We start from the raw sequence: 24,550 nt of genomic DNA on the forward strand, positions 1-24,550 counted from the left end.
GAACGTACCTGTTTGGCCTGGGCTGTATATGGGTTTATCCGTCTGGATGAAGGTGATGGGAGCAGGTTTTGGTCTGAACGTAACAGAACTCTCTTTAGTCCAGTGAGATGTTTGGCCTTTGACCTCCACTTTGATCTTCTGCACAGAGTCTGTATTTACCGAAGGGGCCTGTTAAAGAGCAGAGTAAACACTAGATCAGGGGGCCCAGTAGCTGGGTTTCCATACAACTTGCATTTTGACCAGAGAAATAAGAAATCCTGACTGGACACTAGCATCAAACTTCTAATGTGAATAATAACTAACTCTCAATTCACATAGGTTACAATGCAACTTGATGGAAAGGTTCATTCACATTAATTAGCTTTTGTTGCAATTTCATCAGGTATTTCCGTTAAAGTTGCCCTGACAAGTGACAACCTTACATTTTGATCCCACAACTGTTCACAACTCCTCCCTTAATTATCCATGTTTAAGATTGCATAACACAGTGGACGGAAACCGAAACAATCATAATCCTGCGTTTTCATACATTTTCATGAATACGCTTAAAACATGCAAATGAGTTGGATTGAAACCCAGCCAGTTTGAGGAAATGAGGCTCATTTGTAAATGTGGAGGTGAGACAAAGTATGTATAATTAATAATAACTAAAAAAATGTTTAAAGTATGTATTATCTATCAGTGATTAAAATGTGCCACCTGTAGAGACTTAGAAATCATCATAGTTTAGTTTCAGTGGCAGAGGGTCTGGGACACACAGGTGAGCTACTGACCTGAAACTGGAAACAGCGGTGAAAGTCCTTGTCTGATGTTTCCTGGTGAAGAAGCTTCTTCTCGTCTCCATTAGTCAGATATATGGACATGAGCAGAGTCTCATTTGGACTCAGGAGGCTGGCACAGAGTTGGGCTTCTGACTCTGACCTCATCAGGGCAGGAAAGGTCACCAAGAAAGACCTAGAGAGATGAGCACCTTTTTCATTAGTTTACCGGAGAGTCTCCCCATTTATATATAAAAAAAAAACACTTTATTTAAAAACATTTTTTTTAATGAAATAAAAAATAAATACTTCAGATATATTCAGAACACAGAATAACGCTCAATCTTTGTCACTGTCCTCAACAGGGTCTCAAATTTCATTCCTGGTTTCCTTCTCTCCTGATTTTGCAGTTCTCATAAGTAGCGTAGAATACCTTCCCAAGATGGCAAGTCATGATTAAGAGCATTTTTTTATTTTTATAATGATAGTGTATCATCATCTCTTCAATATCATACATTATTACAGTACATTACACATACAATATTACACCATACTACTTAAATTACTGTCATTTGTTGTGAGATTATCAGTGATTTGGTCATCCTACAGATTTCATATAATCACTACCTCCAAGTCTGTCCTTGCGTATGCAAACAAATTAGGTCATATTTCACTAATATGTCCTGTGTTTCTCTTTATGACCTGATTCGTGTAGTTAGTCTCCCTCTAACGGATGCCATTTAGCAGGAGTAGTGAGAGGACTGAGCTGTGTGCTGAAGGCTGTACTCACGGCTCTGGTGTTTCTGTGGAGGAGCAGAGAGAGTAGAGGCAGCTCAGCAGCCCCCCAGCAATCAGGATCCTGACGAGGGCCATTCTACTGAGCCTGCAGAGGAGAGGCTCAGACACCAGTGCTGCTGCTCTGAACTAAACACACTTTTATTCCAACAGGCTGATGAAATCAACCCCACACACACACACACAGTAGAGGCTCACACACCAGTGCTGCTGCTCTGAACTAAACACACTTTTATAACAACAGGCTAATGACCTCTACTTATGTTGAATGATTAACTTGACTCTTGACTATTTGCTTCTCCTTTCTGGTAAGTCATCACGTCAATATCATGTGAAAAAAAAGAAGCCTGTGTACACTCAACCTACAGTATTTCACAGACATTTGCCACTTTCTTAACATAATGAACATCTAATTCCACTAGTCTGCTGACTATGTGTTTGTGTATGTGGGTGTGTTGATACAGAGTGATATGCTGCTCTAGACTGGGGTGCGTTTCCCCAAAAGCACAATTGTGCAAGTGGGAGAGACTGTTTAAAATGATCCTCTCTCTATGATGTAAGGACGGCAATTGCACAACACCGCCCCTGTTCAGGGCCACATGCAGGGTCAAGATGTCAGTGAAGTCCAGCGGGTTATTTAGTCTTTTTTCTGTTTGGTTAGTTACTGTACCAATCATGATCTCTCTAGCTCTCTTGTTCTCCCTCCTCCCAGATTTGCTTTTCTGTAGAAGTATTGATGTTACAGGTGCAAGGATCAGTGGCTATTGATCATTACTATCAGTGAATCTACAGGGTAGCACAACTACAGATTAGCAAAAGTCTCCCAGAAGCAATAGCAGCATGGGTTTGTTTTTGAAAACAACAGAAAGCAGTTTCGGGAATCAGCCAGAACTGCGAAGGGTACCAAATTGGCATTCGAAAACATGTAGTATCATCCAGTGTTTCTGAATCTATTCTGCTCTAAACCTCTAGTATAATCCAGTATTTCTGAATCTATTCTGCTCTAAACTACTGGTATCATTCAGTCTTTCTCACTCTATTCTGCTCTAAACCTCTACAGCCTGTGTTTTTTTTAATTTTTTTATCTACTCTGTTTTTAAACTTGTACACAATGTTTCTGAATCTAGTCTACTCTAAACCTCTACTACCCAATATTTAAACCTCTGGAACCCAACCCAATGTTTCTTAAACCATTCTGAATATATTCTACTCAAAACCAGTGGCGGCTGGTGATTTATTTTTTTGGGGGGGCGCAATCATAGACATATATAGACTATAGGCGCAGTTGGGCAGTGCGATTTAAATAGCACTCCACAATGAGAAAACAAAAACACAAGAGAGGTTTTGAGTAGAATATATTAAAAAACAAAAGATTTATTTCATGAAAACACAGTGCTCAACACTGTCCACTAACAACTCTCAACAAACTGTAAAATTGGGCATGAGAGGTTTAGAGCAGAATGGTTTAAGAAACATTGGGTTGGGTTCCAGAGGTTTAAATATTGGGTAGTAGAGGTTTAGAGTAGACCCCTTCTGCCACAAGCCCTCCCTTTCTTATCTCTGCCTCTCTACCCAGCCTGCTCCAAGCAGATGGGCCCCCCTTATGAGCCGAGGTTCTGATCAAGGTTTCAAGGTTTCTTCCTGTTAAGTGGGAGTTTTGCCTTTCACCTGCCACCATTGTGCTTGCTCCTGGGCTCTGTAAAGTGTGTGTGTGTGTGTGTGTGTGTGTGTGTGTGTGTGTGTGTGTGTGTGTGTGTGTGTGTGTGTGTGTGTGTGTGTGCTTGCTCCTGGGGGGTTAAGGCCCTGGGCTCTTGAGACAATAGTATTGTTTTGGCGCTATATAAATACAATTGAATTGAATTGAAAGACAATCCCAGGTTGTATTATTTTGCCCTTCCACTTGCAATTCACTGCATGTTTTCATGGAAGCCAAACATTCCTGGGCATCTTCTACACACACAGAGAGCTTTTTATCTCTTCCACAGTCCAGTCAGAGCGGTGCAACACGTTGGCCTGACCCTAGTTTAGCTTCCCCTCAGCAGCATTCATGTACATGCAAGCCTACTGTAAAGCAAAGCTTGTGATTTGACATTGAAAAGCTTTCACAGTAAAAATATAATGTACACAAGCAAAATGGATAAATAATTATGTGAAATGTTTCATTGAAGTATGTTTCACATTTCAGATTTTCATGTCTCAAGTCATTTAATTCTGAGGAAGCCTGGCTTATCATTATTATTACCAAATATACTTAATAAATGCCATAGAAAGTTATACAACTTAGGGAACATGAAGGCATAAATAAAGTGTTGAACGTTCAAAGATATCAAGATGTTTTAGGAGCATTTTAGATGTCCAAAAAACACTAAAGTCTCCTCCACAAATTCCCCTTATCCACTTATCCAGTAATATGTGGATTTGAAACTAAGTTTTACTGTAACATTAGCCCTGGTAATTCTAACAGTAAAATAATAACTCACTAATAAATATGTTAAAAAGGAAATACTGTCAACATATTTGTCATCATGAAATTCACATTTATTCACACAGATACTTTTTAAAATTATTATTTCTATTTGAAGCCCTGTCTGTTGTGATGAATAAACAAAACAAAGTTCGTTCACACACACACACACACATAGATTCAATACATTGGGACACCTTCTCATGCACAAGGGGAGGAGTACTCTGCCTCAGCTTGGTCACCTGAGAGAGAGAGAGGGAGGGAGAGAGAAAGAGAGAGAGAGAGAGAGAGAGACAGGAGAGGGAGAGAGATAGAGAGAGAGGCGAGGGAGAGAGAAAGAGAGAGAGAGAGAGAGGGAGAGAGAGAGAGGTGAGGGAGAGAGAGAGACAGAGAGAGGTGAGGGAGAGAGAAAGAGAGAGAGAGAGAGAAAGAGAGAGTGTGAGAGAAAGAGAGAGAGAGAGTTCATGGTCAGGTTGCTGCAAACAACACTATCTTCCATAGGTATTTACATGTAACTCTGGTTTATAAGGGAGTCTTACTGGTCTGGTAGTAGTCATACACCTTGACCACTGCTGGCTTCAGGTTGTTCACTGGGAGATGCTGTCGGATAGTCAGGTGGTAGGAGACAGGTAGACCCTTCGGAACCTGATACAACACAAGTAGAAGCACATCAGATTGACGTAGAGCAGGTGTAGAGACAAGTGTGTCATTTCAGGTAAACCTGTGAGGAAAGTGATTCTGAGTGCTAGTGGTTTATTCCTCACCTCTGACAGGTACACAAGGATGTGGTCATCTTTCTTATCGACTCGGTCCACAAGCATGCTGCCCTCTAGCTGTTAAGACAGAACCTTCATCAGTACCATTATGATGGATGATCCACTGACTAACACAGATTTAGGATGTACAACTTACCTTTTCAACAGAGGCAGAGTCAGGTGTGAAACCAGATAACATTTTCACATCAATTATAGCCATGTTGGTGCTCTCCTGTGGTCCATCATACCTGCAAAAGCAAGGATGAATATTTGTCTCAATCAAGTCATCTTTAAATAGAACAGGCAGCATGTGAGAACTACACGGGTAACACGGAACATTCTGATTAGGGCGTGGTTAGCCCATGACATCAGTGCAATTGTTTCAGACAGACAAGAGACACTATATGAGGTTTCCTTCATTCTGCCTTTCCTGTGGTTACTTATCTTACTTGTAGGGATTGAACTCTACATGGGGTTACGTACTGGACTGTGATGTCTAAGTTGAAGGCCTGTCCATTGATCTTGTTGCACTCTCCCTCAGTCAGAGGCTTGGCTTGAGTCTTAATACTCAAGGTTGAGTGCTCAGTGGGAGTGGGGATGTTGAAGAAAAGAGCCACCTGTTACAGAAGAGGATTTAGACATGAATAAATAGCCCTAACAGAATATCCATCATTAACAGTCTAGAACAGAAAAGCAGAAGAGATCTTTCAGACTGACCCCCACAGAAGCACATGCAGAGCCCTTCACTTCTACGCTGTACTTCCCAGGAACGTCCTGCAGCGCCCTCTCCTGGTACAGTAATGTGTTGTGCTGGTTCACGTCAAACTGGTGTTTGTCCCCACCTGCTGACTGCACAGTCACTGTGCTGGATCCATGTGGGCTGAAGACCTTGGTGGCGTACAGAGCCAGAGCCTGCAGTGCCACCACCGTGTCCTGAGAGAACACACACTCAACCCTCAGTGTGGGCAAATACAGAAGCTGGACAAAAGCCCAGACACAGCAACACAAATAACACGTTTCAAAAGGAAGTGTTTGTGGATCACCTGTGTGGAAGAGAAGCCTCCATATGGATTTTGCTGCTTCACCAGCCAGTTGACAATCCTGGCAGCATACCCTAAATCAGCAGCAGTCAGTGTGGTTTTACTGAGAACAGCTAACAGCACATAAGAGCTCGTCTCCACCGCCAGGGAATCAGCTCGCTCTGATGAGGACTGAGACCAGTGCAGGAGACTCCCTGAGAAGGCATGAGCCACATGAGATAAAGGAAGCAGGTTGAAGCGTTGAGTTATCTGTGTCTCTTCACGCATATTATAAAATGCTTCCTACCATCAGAGGTTGCTACACTGTCCAAGTGTTTCAGAAGTTGAGCTCGCAGGTCCTCTTCTCCAGCGAGACTGAAGGTGTAGGCCAGTAGAGCAGTGGAGTAGGTGTTGGAGAGGTCACTGACCGAGGACTTTAGAAATGTCAGCGTTTTTTCCTGAAGTAAAAAGCAGATTGTCTGGTACAATAATCTGGTCCAAGGTTGCAGTTCTCTGAATATGACTGGAAACCATACAGACTTAAACCAGATACACAACAGAAGTAGGATCTGAATGAAGCCTCTGATAGACTTGAAGTAGTTTGTCGTAGATGACCAGAGTAACAGATTTTCCTACCGTAACAGACATGTTCAGCTCAAGCATCGATGCAGTGATGTAAGCAGTTATTGTTGCATTGTCGTTTACACCGCCCTACAAGACAAGGACAAACCCAATGTCAAATTCAGTATCCATCCTCATACCAAATTATGCGTTTGTTGATTAGTTAGATAGTATTATCATATGGATACCTTCATTCTGTTGTTGAAGAGTTTCCCCTGCATATGGAAGACGCCATCTGGTCTAAGTCTTCCTTCAAGCCAAGTCTTTGCATCCGTAATAATTTGTGGATCGATGTAGATTAAGGACTTTGCTTTACCAAAGGATCTCAACACAAATGCAGTCAACCTGCAGGAAAAGATGAAACAACCTGGTCTTCATGGAGTTAATCAACATTTCCTCCATGTTCTCATTGCCTCCCCTAATCACCGCTAGGGTCATTAAATGCTTTTAAAACAATAAGAGGAAGGCCGATACGTCCAGATGAGGGTGACCTGGAGCAGGAGGAGGTCTCGGCCAATGGTGGCATCATATGTTTTAACTCACCCTGTGTTCCCTTTGTTATATATTTTTAACTGTGCTCCCCTGGTCAGAGGCTTTAGTGCACTGACTGGGATCAACTCACCATGTGTTTCCCTCCCCTCTGCCAAACGTGCTGTAGCCTCCATCACTGTGCTTGTAGTTCAGCTGCCTCTGGTATCCTGCAGATTATAACTGCGTTATTGGTGCCTAGTGGTTAATGTGTATTATAATAATAACACTCAACTCCATGGCCATCAGAGGACAGCCAGGGGGTGACGTGCATCATTTCAACCAGCAGGGGGAGCCTCAGAGCCATGTGCCTGATCTTCATCTTTCAGCTTTGCAGTCAGTCACCATCACACCCACACATGAATGGTGAATGGTGGTTCACACACACACACACACACACACACACACACACACACACACACACACACCTAATATTATTTCTTTATGTTGTATTAATATTGTTAGTAATAGTGGCTAATGGTACTGGCTAGTAGGAGTGACTAATAGAACTGACTAATGGTTAATAGTAACAGCTAAGAGTACTGGCTAGTAGTAGTGGCTAATGGTTAACAGTTACGGCTAGTAGTAGTGGCTAATGGTTACAGTAACGGCTAGTAGTAGTGGCTAGTGCTTAACAGTAACGGCTAGTAGTAGTGGCTAATGGTTAACAGTAACGGCTAGTAGTAGTGGCTAATGGTGGTGGCTAATGGGTAACAGTAACGGCTAGTAGTAGTGGCTAATGGTTAACAGTAACGGCTAGTAGTAGTGGCTAATGGTGGTGGCTAATGGTTAACAGTAACGGCTAGTAGTAGTGGCTAGTGGTTAACAGTAACGGCTAGTAGTAGTGGCTAATGGCTGGAAGGATTAGCGGTTAATTGTGCAGACCTTACCCCCATCCAATCCAGTTCAACCAAAGAGAAGGGGAAATGTAATTTGGACAATGGAGTTTATAACCAATCCAAGTCACTTCATGAGGTGGAAAAAAGATGGTGTGCTAATACCACAAACGTGAACTTGTAGATTGTATCTGCACTATAAGTCGCTTTTCACAAAAGCAAATTAAACTCCCACCGCTCTTGAGAAAATTGGTGGCCCTCTCCCTGATGTCTGCAGTGAGCTGGTTAGTGTTCTGTAGGTACTGCAGAATGTAGATATTTGGGGAGAGGATGGCCATATTTTGCTCCCCACAACCATATGGCATCTTCAGGAGACTGTCAATGTTCTTCAGAGCGCGACCCAGGACGTCTCCTACAAGACAAAATGTACATCATAAACAGATAACAAGATATGCCTTAGTTACTGAATGAGTACCATTATTACTTAGATTGCTTATATGAAGATGTACCCAGCACAGAAACTGAAGCTCTGGATGATCCCCTCACTATATTCCACGGGAGTTTCAGCTCCACCTCCTCTGTTAGAGCGCCCCCTGTGGGAACAACATGAAACTGAGCTTCAGGCCACACAGGCAATATGAATGTTACATATGGATGTTGCTTGTTAGAAAACAGTAATCTAATATATTCATAAACTATGGATACAGAGACAAGGAACTAAATGAAGAGGAGATAGAAATTCACCCTTTGGACATAAGAGCCAACTGAAACTTTCAGTCTTCTCGGTTCCTTCAGCCTTAGAAGAGAAACGTTAGAGACGTTACAAGTGTGTGTGTGTGTGTGTGCTGAGGGGTCTGTGCACCTCAGGATGTTAATCATTTCCCATTTCTTGGGCTTAAGGTGTACTCTGTGTAACAGAAAAGGCACTTCTCTTAAGATTGGAGAGATGTCAGCTCTAGAGACTCTCTGAACATTCTACAAATCCTCTACTGTGATACGGTACGGTCTTCTGGAGAATGCAATATTAGATCAGGATTCATTGCATGCCTACCTTCACCCTGAGCGGGCGTGTGACTGTGTCTATGCGACCTCTCTCTGGGACAGTCACCACCTCATTGCCACACCCAGTCTGGGACTGCTCAGCTGCAGCACTCACAGTCACCGGCACCTCTCCTGCAAGGCAAGTTTCCCCATGTTACATTCAGCTCAGCTGCATTAGTGTCTATTAAAGTTACCCACTTGTCCTTTAACTCTACAGGCTCCTGCAGTGTGTACACTCACCGAGTACAGAGGGCACCAGTGTCCATTTGAAGGTCGTCCTGCCATTTGCACACAGACAGGAGGAGTACTGGCCACCAGAGGAGGGGGTCAGAGTGAAGTCTGATGAAGGGGCTGGAGTCACTGTAACCTACCAGAGAGGGTTCATGTTTAACACACACTCAAAGCCACAGTGAGGGATCTGCTTACAACATACACTAGCATTCAATCAGCTTTAGCTTACAACAAACACTAGCATTCAATCAGCTTTAGCTTTAGCTTACAACATACACTAGCATTCAATCAGCTGCCAAAAGGTGCAGTCTACTGATAGTTATGAACATGAATGCATGGAATTATCCAGGCAATTTCTGATAATCTGATTTCAGTGTAACAAGATCCATTTTATGCTCAGAATATGGTTCAGTGTCATACCATGATGCACTTTGGCAGGTAGTTAAAAACCGTTGCTTTGAGCTCAAAGGTCTCTCCACGGATGATGGAGTATGGCAGGGAGAGCTCCAGGAAGAAGGGCTGGAAAACTGTGAGCTGAACTGGTGGGGCCAGACCAAAGCCCTGGGGGGACAGGCAGAAAGCCTCAGTCTCCCAGGTGGTGATGGTGTCAGGGACAGTGAGAGGGACTTGTGTTTCTCCAGACTCTCTGTGAAGAGACCACAGGTCAGAGCAAGCCTATGCATGAGAGGTCTGTAGCAGACATAGCATGAGAGAGATAGGCTTACTCCCTGAAGGTTATTGGCCTGTTATGTGTATATTATGGGATGGATGGTGACATTAAAGGGTTCATGGCCACTCACCCCACCTCAGCCAGGTCCCAGATCCAAGTCTCTGGAAACAACTTACGAACCGTCTGCACCGGAGTGTCTTCAAGCAAAGATTTAGGTGCAGAATCCAAAGCATCCACAGAATCATATTCCATTTCATAGATACCTTCAAAAAACACACAAGCCTCTGATGACCTTATGGTTCGGGTTAGGGTTAGGGTCAGGGTCAAGGTTAGGCCCCGGTCATGCGCAGTGGTAAAATGAATCCTTCCCCATCCTCTTTTAAAGAGGGACTGAAATTCAACCTTATTTACCATATCGTCTTCGGTATATCCTTATAGAGTACACAGTCATTCGACCTTATTTACCATATCGCCTTCGATACGTCACTCCCTTATAGAGTACGCAGTCATTCGACCTTATTTACCATATCGTCTTCGGTACGTCCTTATAGAGTACACAGTCATTCGACCTTATTTACCATATCGCCTTGGTACGTCAGTCCCTTATAGAGTACGCAGTCATTCGACCTTATTTACCATATCGCCTTCGGTACGTCCTTATAGAGTACGCAGTCATTCGACCTTATTTACCATATAGCCTTCGGTACGTCCTTATAGAGTACACAGTCATTCGACCTTATTTACCATATCGCCTTCGGTACGTCCTTATAGAGTACACAGTCATTCGACCTTATTTACCATATCGCCTTCGGTACATCCTTATAGAGTACGCAGTCATTCGACCTTATTTACCATATCGCCTTCGATACGTCACTCCCTTATAGAGTACGCAGTAATTCGACCTTATTTACCATATCGTCTTCGGTACGTCCTTAGAGAGTACACAGTCATTCGACCTTATTTACCATATCGCCTTCGGTACATCCCTGCCTTATAGAGTATGCAGTCATTCAACCTTATTTACCATATCGTCTTCGGTACGTCTTTATAGAGTATGCAGTCATTCAACCTCATTTACCATATCGTCTTCGGTACATCCTTATAGAGTACACAGTCATTCGACCTTATTTACCATATCGCCTTCGGTACGTCACACTCTTATAGAGTACACAGTCATTCGACCTTATTTACCATATCGCCTTCGGTACGTCACTCCCTTATAGAGAACGCAGTCAGGAGTCCTCATGGCCAGGTTGGTTATAGTCTTCAGTCCCAGGCTCTGAAGGACACAGAGTTAGCTTCACATGCATTCATCATTACAGCAAATTGGTTTCACAATGTATTTAGACAAAACAGGGCAGTACCACAAAGCCTTTCAGACATAATGGAATATACTCTATATATAGGGTTAGAATACTACTGAATATATATATATAGGGCTAGAATACTACTGAATATATATGTATATATATACATATATAGTCTGTTACTGCTGGCCTAAGGATTTGATGATTTTCACTTGTCTGTAAGATGCATTAAATTGAATAAAAAGAAAAAAAATACGAACCAGCGCTGTTAACTATGACAACCAGCATTTATTTGATTACCTTGAAAGCTGCTATTGGCCCATCCTGTGAGCCAATAGAATGGTCAGGCATGACGTCCCGCCGGGGCCTCACAGGAAGGCACGTCACCGGATCCTCCACGTCGTAACTCACTCGAGACTCCAAGACAGGGAGCAGCCCAAAGATCTGCAGCCACATCATAAAGGCCATGTGACACAATGACCAGATAATTCATTACAATGCCACCCCATGTGACATGTGTTTAAAATATACCACCCGATGTGACATGTGTTCATATCATCCAGGATCAGAATCATTTCGACCAAATCATTTTGTTTTTAGGTGTGAAGGTGTGAATCAAACGGTGTCGTCTGTGTGTGTTATGTTATTCATGGACTCTTAACCTTCTCGGTATTTAGGCGCTTCCCTGGTTCCAGGATTAAGACGCTCTGATCCACAGCACTGAGGCCACACAGAGAGCCAGGCTGAGCTGACAGCTGCAGGGAGCTCTTCTCTCCAGGAACCGCTTTAGGGGGCGAGAACTGCAGCGACACCTGCAGTGCAGAACACAAGTCAGGAACGGACTTGCTGAAAGAATCAGCAAAGTAATCAGATTTTTTGAAGACCAATATCATTGACGATCACTGTCATTTCAGACTGATACTAATCAGTTCACAGCAAAGCAAAGGCAGTGAGTGAGACTGTGGTGCACCAGAGGAGAGAAGGAGAACACGCCCCCCTCACGCTGTGGTGCGGTACCTTGTTTCTGAAGCACTTCTCAGTTGAGAAGGTTCTGCTCTCAGCCAGGACCGTCTCACTGGGTAAGACACAGTAGGCCAGAACCTGCACTGAGGGGGCCATCCCAGTACTGACAGGCAGCTTGAAGGACACCTCACCCATAATGACCGGTTGGGAACCCTTCACTGAAGCCTTAGTGAAGCCATGGTGAACAATCTCTCCTTTGGATAAAACCTGCAACACACAAGGAAACTCAACATCGTCTTACCACAGCAGTTGCTTTAATGATTTTAGATGGCCATAATGTAATCTGTGATCCACGTACCATATAAATGATATCCACAGAGTCTGTGTTGAATGTCTCCCCAGTGAAGGTGTACTTAATGCTGATGGGTGTGTCTTTGTCACACTGAAGAGGCTCATCTATAGCCTTTATGGTCACAGAGCTGGATGTAGCTGTGTGTGAAGATGCAGGTCTCAGTCTGAAGACAGACTTAGACTCCGAGTCATAGTATGGGGTACGATACGACACATGGTTTTCTAGAGAGGGGCTTGCCTAGAAAACAGGATGAGTGTGATTAGTCTCAGCTTGAAGAGGAAATATTGTCAACAGCATGTTATCATGGGTACAGTGACTGTCTATTGTGATTTCTTTTATCTACCCCGTGACTTGCATTGGACTACCCAAGTGCTAAAGCCCCATCTAAAATGACAGCTAGCATTGGGTTAGCCGAGTGCTAAAGCCACATTTAAAATGAGAGTTAGCATTGGGTTAGCCGATTGCTAAAGCCCCATTTAAAATAAGAGCTAGCCTTGGGTTAGCCGAGTGCTAAAGCCACATTTAAAATAAGAGCTAACATTGGGTTAGCCGAGTGCTAAAGCCCCATTTAAAATGAGAGTTAGCATGGGGTTAGCCGAGTGCTAAAGCCCCATTTAAAATTAGAGTTAGCATTGGGTTAGCCGAGTGCTAAAGGCCCACATACTATATCTATGCCATTGGTACAGCTGTGTCTGTCTATGTCATTGGGATGGAGAAAAACATGTAGAACATTCTGTCAAATTATCAAGAGGCACTGTGGCCACTCTGATGTGATGCCAGGTGGTTGTAAAGACATAAGTATTAGTTATGAGTTAAGTAATTACTCATTAATGATTAATTAATCATTAGTTAATTGGTATTCAAGCATTGTGCTTCAGATTTAAGGATTCATCTAAAAATGTATTGATAGAGATAATGTTTTGATGTCACTCTTGGAAGATCTAAAGGTAAACATCATGTGAAGAAGGTATTGTATTGTATTGACTGTGGGGACAAAGATTATGGAGTTACCCGGTTGTAACCAGTAAATGTTTGGCATGGGTGGTTTGTACAGGTGAACTATGAGCTGATCAATACTGATTGATTAAGCATTGGCTTTAGCTTAGCAGGGCACTGCATGCTTACAGGAATGAAACAATATTATATAGCATTTAGCAATATGCTACAACATATATAGCATTTATATAGCAATATGCTACAACATATATAGCATTTATATAGCAATATGCTACAACATATATAGCATTTATATAGCAATATGGTACAACATATATAGCATTTATATAGCAATATACTACAACATATATAGCAATATGCTACAACATATATAGCATTTATATAGCGATATGCTACAACATATATAGCATTTATATAGCAATATGCTACAGCATATATAGCATTTATATAGCAATATGCTTCAACATATATAGCATTTATATAGCAATATGCTACAACAGAGTGTCCACGGATCAGGTGAGATCAGGTAAGGTGGCTAAGGTGTAAATGGACTCTAAAAGACAACTTACGATGATGTCAAAGTCCCCGGGGAAAGGAGCCGTGTTGAGAGAGAACTGGGCCAGTCCAGCAGAGTCTGTGGTCAGGTTCTGCAGCACCACTGACTCCCAGTCGGGGGTTCGGCGCATCAGCAGATGGACAGTCTTGTGGGCGGTTCCTGTTCCGTTGTAATGCGTCGCTCTCACCTGTTAACAGAGTAAAAACAAGACATGTGCGAGAGTAGAACCAGAAAGTCGCCTTTTTCCATTTGTTTTTGTTTCATGTAATAGTTGGATCTGATCGTGTTTATAGTTTGATCTGATTGGCTTGATCGGGTTTATCGTTTGATCTGATTGGCTTGATCGTGTTTATAGTGTGATCTGATTGGCTTGATCGTGTTTATAGTTTGATCTGATTGGCTTGATCGTGTTTATAGTGTGATCTGATTGGTGGGTGGACTCACCTTGCCCTTCATCACTGCCCCTTCCTCAATACGTGTCAGTATTTCATCAAACACGACTTTCCCAAGGGAGTAGTCTATGAAAACAGAATCTTCTTTTGACCTACTGATACCTAAAGGACAAAGTCAGACACACAGTTACCCAGCAGCCCCTTTGTTTACTATATAATATACACATATGGATGAAGAACTAACTATGCTCCACATACATGCCATAAAATACACTTTGTGTGTATTCTGGTATTGAGTGGGAGCGAATCAAATGTCCATAAGGCACATCAGTTCAGTATACATATAGACACACACACATACAAATACATATTGATGGAACTGCAAAATAGCTATTCTACTGTTATTCTGTATCATTTGTATCTGTAACATATATTGATGTTTCCTGCTCTGATTGGTTGTTGCATGGTGGTTATTGTGTGAGCATATAAAGGCTCATATGGGGGACTGATGGAACTGGAAATATTGCTATTCTGTTGTTGTAAGACATTAAATAAGTGTAGCCTTATTTTGTATATGTAACTTGTAATCTTGGATGTATAGTCTGTCTGTCTCACTGAGACCTAAACAAATGGCATGTGAACCCCCCCCCCCCCAGAGTCTCCTTCCTGCTATAACCCTTTGCCCCCTGTTATCACCCCCCTCCGCCATAGGTGACCCCACTGTCTCCCCCTTCCTCTCACCTAAAGGGTGTGGTCATCCCCTCCCCTATTGTATTCTACCTGACTAAATGGTATAAATACCTACAAAGCCTGCAATAAGGTAGGCCTTTCTCTGAGCACCAGCTGAGAGGGGGTCTCCACGCCGAACATATATATATATATATATATATATATATATATATATATAACCTACACTGAGCTCTAGTCATAACATGCAGAATATATATAAACATACAGCATATATATAAACATACAGACTATATACAAACATACAGCATATATATAAACATACAGCATATATATAAACATACAGACTATATATAAACATACAGCATATATATAAACATACAGACTATATATAAACATACAGCATATATATAAACATACAGCATAATATGAACATACAGCATGTATATAAACATACAGCATATATATAAACATACAACATATATATAAACATACAGCATATATATAAACATACAACATATATATAAACATACAGCATATATATAAACATACAGCATATATATAAACATACAGCATAATATAAACATACAGACTATATATAAACATACAGCATATATATAAACATCCAGCATAATATAAACATACAGCATATATATAAACATACACCATATATAGCCCACATAGACTCACCTGTTCCTTCTTCAGCCACAGTGACGTTGAAAGTAAGAATGTCCCTCAGTTTCATTGCAAAGGAAGCTTGTGTAAGTTCAGCCACACGTGCAGTGAAGGAGGCACACCCAGAGCTGTTCATCTGCATAGATCAGAGAGACACACACACTACTGAAGATGACCCGCCCGTCACACACACACTACTGAAGATGACCTGCCGTCACACACACACACTACTGAAGATGACCTGCCGTCACACACACACTACTGGAGATGACCCGCCGTCACACACACACACTGAAGATGACCCACCCGTCACACACCCCAGCTCACACACACACTACTGAAGATGACCCACCCGTCACACACCCCAGCTCACACACACACTACTGAAGATGACCCACCCGTCACACACACTACTGAGGATGACCCACCCGTCACACACCCCAGCTCACACACACACTACTGAAGATGACCCACCCGTCACACACACTACTGAGGATGACCCACCCGTCACACACCCCAGCTCACACACACACTACTGAAGATGACCCACCCGTCACACACCCCAGCTCACACACACACTACTGAAGATGACCCACCCGTCACACACACTACTGAGGATGACCCACCCGTCACACACCCCAGCTCACACACACACTACTGAAGATGACCCACCCGTCACACACACTACTGAGGATGACCCACCCGTCACACACCCCAGCTCACACACACACTACTGAAGATGACCCGCCCGTCACACACACTACTGAAGATGACCCACCATCACACACACTACTGAGGATGACCCACCCGTCACACACACACACTACTGAAGATGACCCACCGTCACACACACTACTGAAGATGACCCACCGTCACACACACTACTGAAGATGACCCACCGTCACACACACTACTGAAGATGACCCGCCCGTCACACACCCCAGCTCTCAGACGGTGTGTTTTGGTCTTTCCTGATTGGTCTCATGTACACAGAGGTCTAATGTCTACACCAGCATTTCAAATCTATTCAAATGCCCTCAAATGTTTGTAGTTATTTTTTGTACCGCTGTTCTCCTTGATTATTATTAGGGCTGTCAGCGTTAACGCGTTAATCTATGCGATTAATGCGGCCGCGATTAACGCAATAAAATATTTTAACGCAATTAACGCAACTTTAAAAAAAAAAAAAAAAAAAAAAGTTTTTAAATGCCTTTATTTGGATAGGACATGAAGTTATGACAGGAAGCGAGGCGGAGAAAGGATTGGGAAATTACATCAGGCCAGACTTGAACCTGTGTCCCCTCGGACAATGTAGCCTGTAAGTAGGGGGCTTGGCCTACCATTTTATGGGAGCGATGAGGGACAGGTGGGGCTTGAATAGCCCCCCTTGTTCAAAGTGGGGATCGACAGAAAAAGTTTGAGAACCACTGCGGTATTTGAAGATGGAGAGAGCTGAGGGATTGTTGGGTGGAAAGTCTCTGTTTAAGAGCCAAAATGACGGAACAATCGACAAAACTAAAGTTGTATGTAGCATTTGTCAAGCTGAATTTAGCTATCACAGAAGCAGCTCGTCTTGAAGTTATCACCTTAATGAAAAGCACCCGACAGAAAGCAGTCCCAGGTGAGATGATCGCCAACCCACACGCCATGACTTCTCTAGGAAAATAACTAGACCAGTCCGTGAAAAGGTTGCCATTTCGGTTGCCGGTGACTGTCGGCCCATCAGGACAGTGGGCTGATTGAGGTGATTGGAATTGTTTCAGGGGAAATTCTTACGATTTACCGTCGAGGGGCACCATTGTGTTTAAAAAAAAAATACAATTAAACAACAGTGTCTAAAATACACGCTGTATGAAGTGATTACTCGTTAATTTATAAGATTTAGTCTTAAGAAGAAAAAAAACTTTTAATCGCGATTAATCGCGATTAAAATGTGCGATTAATTAGTTAATTTTTTTAGTCGATTGACAGCCCTAATTATTATATTATGTTGGCACAAACTGTGAAATCAAAGGACTGGATTAAAGGTATAGTTCTTATTTTGGGTCTTTCTTTTCTGGTGTGTTGAAAGTCCTTACTTCAGTTGAGTCCGTGAGACAGATGCCTTCTGCACGATGATCACCATCTTCAATATTGTCCATTGTATCAGCATCTCGGCACAATGACATTGAGGCCATCCCCGGCACCGGCTGGCCAAATGTGTATCTGAGGAGAACAGAGTTAGATTGAACAGGCAGCTTACACCGCCACAGCAGTGCGCTGACATCTCAACACATATTAGTGGATGCTAGCATTGATAAAACACCTGGATATCCCTACACAGCATGTTTGTCAGTGGACGTTATTTAATGTTAACCATCAACAGAGTAATTAGTTCAATGACACTGTTGTTTCACAATGAACACAAAGACATCATCAAACTTACTTTGCACACACTTCTAGTGTGACTTCTTCTGCTCCAACACTGATCTTCTCTGGGACCTTAGTTGTCACGCCAAACTTGGGCAAAACTGACACGGGACACAGAGGACACAGTAACACTTGCTATTAGACATGAAACACCTCAAATCACACTCAGTAATGAACATCAAACACCTCAAATCACACTCAGTAATGAACATCAAACACCTCAAATCACAATTACTATTACACATCAAACACCTCAAATCACACCCACTATTAGACATGAAACACCTCAAATCACACTCAGAAATGAACAACACCTCAAATCACACTCAGTAATGAACAACACCTCAAATTACACTCAGTAATGAACAACACCTCAAATCACACTCAGTAATGAACATCAAACACCTCAAATCACACTCAGAAATGAACAACACCTCAAATCACACTCAGTAATGAACAACACCTCAAATTACACTCAGCAATGAACAACACCTCAAATCACACTCAGAAATGAATATCGAACCCCTCAAATCACACTCAGTAATGAACAACACCTCAAATCACACTCAGTAATGAACAACACCTCAAATCACACTCAGTAATGAACATCAAACCCCTCAAATCACACTCAGTAATGAACAACACCTGAAATGACACACAACGATTTGTCTTTTGTATTTTCTGTATTTTACACCTAAAAAAATGGCTGCTATATACAGGACCCCATTCAACCCCCAACCCACCCACTGAATGATGAGCCTTTTGGAGTATCAATGAAAATATGGAGCAGGTGCTTTCATGAGGTATTTGGAGTATTAGTTAAAATATGGACAAGGTGCTTTCATGAGGTATTAGGGGTATTAGTTAAAATATGGACAAGGTGCTTTCATGAGGTATTTGGAGTATTAGTTAAAATATGGACAAGGTGCTTTCATGAGGTATTAGGGGTATTAATTAAAATATGGACAAGGTGCTTTCATGAGTTATTTGGAGTATTAATTAAAATATGGACAAGATGCTTTCATGAGGTATTAGGGGTATTAATTAAAATATGGACAAGGTGCTTTCATGAGTTATTTGGAGTATTAATTAAAATATGGACAAGATGCTTTCATGAAAGAGCAGCTGATATACGCAAAAGTCTCAGAATAATAAACAGGTTAATATACCCAACAGGGTGATATACAATAATGTAAATTCCTAGAATCCAGGTTAATATACAATAATGTAAATGGCTTAATGAAATACACAAGCAACAAGCAAATTCTTTACATTTTTGTCACATTTGTATATATGCATTTTAAACCAACCTCTCTGTAGAACAAACTTACCATATTTGTGCACCTGGAACCCCTGCAGTGGTTGGCGGAGGTGTGTGTGTGTGTGGGCCAGCAGCTTGTAGTGGCCCTGGGACGCCTCAGGGTTTAAGACGTGAGAGAGCTGCACTATCTTGCCCCGTGACGTCACATTAAGCCACTGGCCAATGGTGTTGCCACGGCTGTCCTGTTTAAAGACAGCAGTTTAAAGACAGGAGCAGGTTTACTAACTGAACCAGTAATGACTGATGTTATTTATCCTGATTTATTTCCTGAAGAAACTATACTGATGAATTGGAGTGTGGACTTACGGTCAGTGACACCGTGTGGTACTGTGGAAGCAAGAGAGGAGGTCAATATGGTGAAGGAAGACATGACGGCCTGGCGGTATAGCTGCACGACTGTTAACCTACAAGATCACTTTTCGATGAGGCCTTTATACATCTATTTGCTTAAAGGTACACTACATAAAGTTTAAAGGTTAAAGGCTCACTGCGTAAACTCCATGATTCAACAGGTTTCAAAATCATGAAATACTCTGAGGACTTACGGTCTGATCGAGCGGAATGAAACTGGTGTCCATGGTGACCACTCTGAAGTGCACTGTGGGAAGGTTCAGTTAAACAGGGAGATGTAACTGATGTAAATGTGACTGGTGTGATGAAAAGATCAATCAGCTTTGTATCAGTAGTGAAGCACAATGACTGGTATTGTGTGTCAGTGTGCGGCTTGGAGACGTACCTGTTTGGCCTGGACTGTATATGGGTCTATCTGTCTGGATGAAGGTGATGGGAGCAGGTTCAGGGATGAACTTAACCAGACTCTCTGAAGTCCAGTGAGATGTTTGCCCTTTGACCTCCACTTTGATCTTCTGCACAGAGTGTTTATTTACCGAAGGGGCCTGTTAAAGAGCAGAGTACACACTAGCGTTAGCAACACCAGGTACAGTGACCACAGCACTGCACACAAGCAGAAGGGGGGCGGCGCAATCAACTGCTCATTTCATAACATTTATTCCAAATGGGTCACACGGTAATCTTGGAGTCAGAGGTCAGGATCTTGTGCACAGTCTTTATCTACCAAAGGAGCCTGTTAACTTAACCTGTTAACTCTTCACACCAACAGGACCAAAGGAGCTTGTTAACTTAACCTGTTAACTTAACACCAACAGGAGAGTCTTTATCTACCAAAGGAGCCTGTTAACTTAACCTGTTAACTTCATACCAACAGGAGAGTTTTTATCTACCAAAGGAGCCTGTTAACTTAACCTGTTAACTCTTCACACCAACAGGACCAAAGGAGCCTGTTAACTTAACCTGTTAACTTCACACCAACAGGAGAATCTTTATCTACCAAAGGAGCCTGTTAACTTCACACCAACAGGAGAGTCTTTATCTACCAAAGGAGCCTGTTAACTTCACACCAACAGGAGAATCTTTATCTACCAAAGGAGCCTGTTAACTTCACACCAACAGGAGAACCTTTATCTACCAAAGGAGCCTGTTAACTTAACCTGTTAACTTCACACCAACAGGAGACTCGGACCTAGAACAGTGGCAAAGCAATCACACAACTGCATGACATATTTAGTACACAATGGGGCAATGACACAACTGCATGACATATTTAGTACACAATGGGGCACTACCTGATATACTGGAGTAGGTAACTGCTGCTTGGTGGGAAAGAGTGTCCTCTTCGCTACAGAGAGGAGTCACTGTACTGTGAGTAGACACCAGGCTTGAATGTATGCCCCCCCCCCCCACTGTCTAATTCTGTGTGTAACTGCAAGTTTTGAAACAGTTTGAACATTAGTCAGTCAGAAATCACAATATTGCAGTGGCATCTGCCACAGAGGTGACCTACTGACCTGGAATCGGAAACAGCGGTGAAAGTCCTTGTCTGATGTTTCCTGGTGAAGAAGCTTCTTCTCGTCTCCATTAGTCAGATATATGGACATGAGCAGAGTCTCATTTGGACAGAGGAGGCTGGCACAGAGTTGGGCTTCTGACTCTGACCTTATCAGGGCAGGAAAGGTCACCATGAAAGACCTAGAGAGAGAAGGAATGCATTAGACAGTCTTCCTTAATTAGTTGGAAAGTTTTCCCCCCCATTCATTCAGAGTTACTAAACACCGAAGGTCATGTTTTTGGTCATGTTTTTGATCATGTTTTTGATCATGTTTTTGAGTCATGCTTGTATGACGCTCATACTTTCAGTGAGTGCAAGACTTAGTAACAGTAGTAGCAACAGTAACATTATTAATGACCTGCCATTACTCTTCATATATTAACTCTTAATTAACACTATGAGAGTGAACCTTATAAAAGCAGCATCCATACGGAATCCAAATTAAATCTTTGAGAAGATGTACAATGTCCGGTACACACGGACAGTTCTGTATTACGTGTTGCATGTCTTTTTTTTTTAAACAATGTATTTATTGTTTTTCAGTTTGCAAGTCACATCAAATTGAATAACAACAGAACAATACACAGCAAACATTTTCACCCTGTTCCCCCACCCATAATAATAGATTAACTAAATAATAGTTACATTAAAAACAGATAATAAAAAGAAAATAAAAAGAAACATAAAAGTATACTTTACAAACTAAATAAAGGGTGTTTTTGTTGTTGTTTTTCCTACTAGTCAATGTACATAATCAGATAGTTGTCCTACTCCCCCAGAGCCTGTTCTTGCTGAAGCAAGTTACCAACATTAGTACTATGCCTTAAGAAGTACCTAAAAGGTCCCCAGATATTATCAAAAACATTTAGTTTACGTCTAACAATATACGTTATCTTTTCCATTGACATGTTTGAGGCCATTTCTTTAACCCACATACCAATTCTTGGGCCTGCGTGTTGCATGTCTTTAATCAGAATCAGAATCACGTTTATTGGCCAAGTAAGTTTGCACAAACAAGGAATTTGACTCCGGGTAAAGTGGCTCTCAGTGTACTTACACAAAATATACATCACAACACAAAACAACACAACAGCACAACGGTCTAAGAAGTCTAAGAAAGTATATACAAGGAGGAATGAATTGTGAATTGTAAACACAACAAAGTGCACAAGACTAAATAACATGCGAGAGGACTGAGCTGTGTGCTGAAGGCTGTACTCACGGCTTGTGTGTTCCTGTGGAGGAGCAGAGAGAGTAGAGGCAGCTCAGCAGCCCCCCAGCAATCAGGATCCTGATGAGGGCCATTCTTCTGAGCCTGCAGAGGAGAGGCTCACACAACAGTGCTGCTGCTCTGCACTAAACACACTTTTATACCAACAGGCTGATGAAATCAATCACACACACACACACACACACACACACACACAGACACAGACACACACACACACACAGCCCAATGATTAACTTGCAGTCACACTACTGGCATGTTTTTTTGGCAAGTCATCATGTCAATATGACCTTTGACTTTTACTGAAGAGGTTCATCTTGGTACTGTATAATTCGGCTGTGCTGTTTCTTTTACTGTTATAGGACCTATTATGCTTCTCTAGACCCTTTCCTTGAGTGTGTTATAGAGCTTCCCTTTAGTGTGTTATAGAGCTTCCCTGGTTATAGAGCTTCACTTCAGTGTGTTATAGAGCTTCCCTTTAGTGTGTTATAGAGCTTCCCTTCAGTGTGTTATAGAGCTTCCCTTCAGTGTGTTATAGAGCTTCCCTTGAGTGTGTTATAGAGCTTCCCTTCAGTGTGTTATAGAGCTTCCCTTCAGTGTGTTATAGAGCTTCCCTTCAGTGTGTTATAGAGCTTCCCTTTAGAGCTTTTTATGCATGTAAGTAAACGGTCTGCAAAGACCAGAGGGAGTAACAAATCACCAGCCGCCACTGACTATTACTACTAGAAATACTAGTAGTAGTAGACGAGTTGAGGGCCTCTTCAATTAAGGATGCAGCCTCACGCAGCAGCTGAGGGTATGTCTTCTGGGACATTCTGGTATCTTGATTTATTTAAATAATGCTCAATAACTTTCATTAAACTAAATCTGGCGCTTGGCATCCATACCCGCCAAAATTCGGTATCCCTCTGGATCGAAGAGAGCTTGATCGACTGGTTGAGCCTGCCTTGTGTGTAATACTGTTCATTCACCAATCAGAGGCTTTAACCCGCCCCCTGACTTGGTGACGGGGGACGACAGATTTATTTTGCTGCAGCAAGTTACACCGTGGATAAATGTAAGTATAAATAAATAAATGTAAGTATAAATAAATGTGAACACATAAAAACGTAAATATATATATATATATACACACACACGAGTACATGTAACATTTATATATTTAGGGTCTCATTTTATTCATTTTGTTATCTAATTATGTATTTATCCAAGTATTTAACCATTCATTTTTTTTTTTTTTTATTTAGTTATGGCCCCGATAATCCTCCATACCCCACAATTGCCATTAAAATATTAGTGCATGACTGGTCTACTTGTCCAGCGTTCTTTCCATTGCTTTACAATCAAATCCGTTCCACTTTATCAGTAGGGGGAATACCCATAGCAATAGAAATCCACTCCGCGTTTTCCTGCACATACAGCCTCATCGCCGCGTTTTCCTGGTTTCCTACACATAGGGTCTGTTCGAATTGGCTTAAAATGCTCCCTTCCTTCCTTCCTCCCTCCCTAGTAAGAGAGCAAGTACTGTTCGAAATGTCTTAAACCTTCTCTTCCGCTTTAGTAAGATACCTTGAAATAGGTCACATAACGATCATTTTTCAAGAGAGCATCTGAGCTGCCTTGCTCTCTTATGGCGGCAGGTATTACCCATAACTCTCTGCGCCATTCCCTAACCGGAGACAAATTTAAAAAAAGATGGCGGATGAAATCGTCGAAGTTCCACAAAAGTATTCACCGATGTACGTTTCTTTGCTTTTTTTGGTAATTTTTTTTAAAAGTTACCGAGAAATAAACAGTGTACTATGTACTTATGTCATGATTTATTAACAAAAATAGTCTGTTTCGTTAGCGATGTATCCGTTAGCCAGGTCGCTAACAGTAGCTGCTAGCTAGCAAATAAGCACACACAGTATGATGACAAAGCGTCATGTTGCCGTACATCCTATCTTAATAGACTGTTCGAAATCAACGGTTTTTGAGATACCTTCCCCCGAAAGGACCTCTCTCGTCAGACACCTGTCCAACAAGAGATCAAGGATTAGACAGCTATCTAAGAATTCGAACACAACCATAGCCTCA

General features: G+C 42.0%; 2 protein-coding genes across 3 annotated transcripts in view; both read right to left on the minus strand.

Annotated features, from left to right (window-relative positions):
• The window catches only part of LOC105898332 (alpha-2-macroglobulin-like), a 54,553-nt gene that overhangs the window by 13,614 nt on the left and 16,389 nt on the right, over positions 1-24,550 (minus strand). The window contains exons 1-3 of one of the 2 annotated variants that reach the window (XM_031583603.2): positions 1,549-1,725; positions 774-954; positions 9-168 (exon numbers count right to left, since the gene is read on the minus strand). In XM_031583603.2, coding sequence (XP_031439463.1) covers positions 9-168; positions 774-954; positions 1,549-1,631 — 424 coding nt within the window. In that variant the 5' untranslated portion in view covers positions 1,632-1,725. Of the gene's footprint in view, positions 1-8; positions 169-773; positions 955-1,548; positions 1,726-24,550 lie in introns of those variants that run through there. The other variant, XM_042710168.1, reaches the window with a different exon arrangement.
• Positions 4,070-22,606, minus strand: LOC105898324 (alpha-2-macroglobulin-like). Its single transcript, XM_031583602.1, has 34 exons — positions 22,466-22,606; positions 21,203-21,383; positions 20,074-20,233; positions 19,883-19,935; positions 19,644-19,664; positions 19,348-19,519; positions 18,033-18,117; positions 17,686-17,812; positions 15,623-15,743; positions 14,298-14,407; positions 13,867-14,040; positions 12,347-12,577; positions 12,043-12,255; positions 11,688-11,837; positions 11,326-11,469; positions 10,910-10,997; positions 9,849-9,981; positions 9,469-9,694; positions 9,058-9,184; positions 8,828-8,949; positions 8,521-8,572; positions 8,286-8,369; positions 8,012-8,188; positions 7,035-7,110; positions 6,601-6,757; positions 6,428-6,502; positions 6,099-6,249; positions 5,816-6,006; positions 5,490-5,705; positions 5,256-5,389; positions 4,930-5,020; positions 4,782-4,850; positions 4,557-4,662; positions 4,070-4,259 (listed from the first exon to the last, which is right to left on the minus strand). The coding sequence occupies exons 1-34, from the start codon at positions 22,546-22,548 to the stop codon at positions 4,219-4,221; spliced, it is 4,341 nt and encodes a 1,446-aa protein (XP_031439462.1). The 5' UTR covers positions 22,549-22,606; the 3' UTR covers positions 4,070-4,218.

Source organism: Clupea harengus, chromosome 17, assembly GCF_900700415.2.
Source record: "Clupea harengus chromosome 17, Ch_v2.0.2, whole genome shotgun sequence".
Lineage (NCBI taxonomy): Eukaryota > Metazoa > Chordata > Actinopteri > Clupeiformes > Clupeidae > Clupea > Clupea harengus.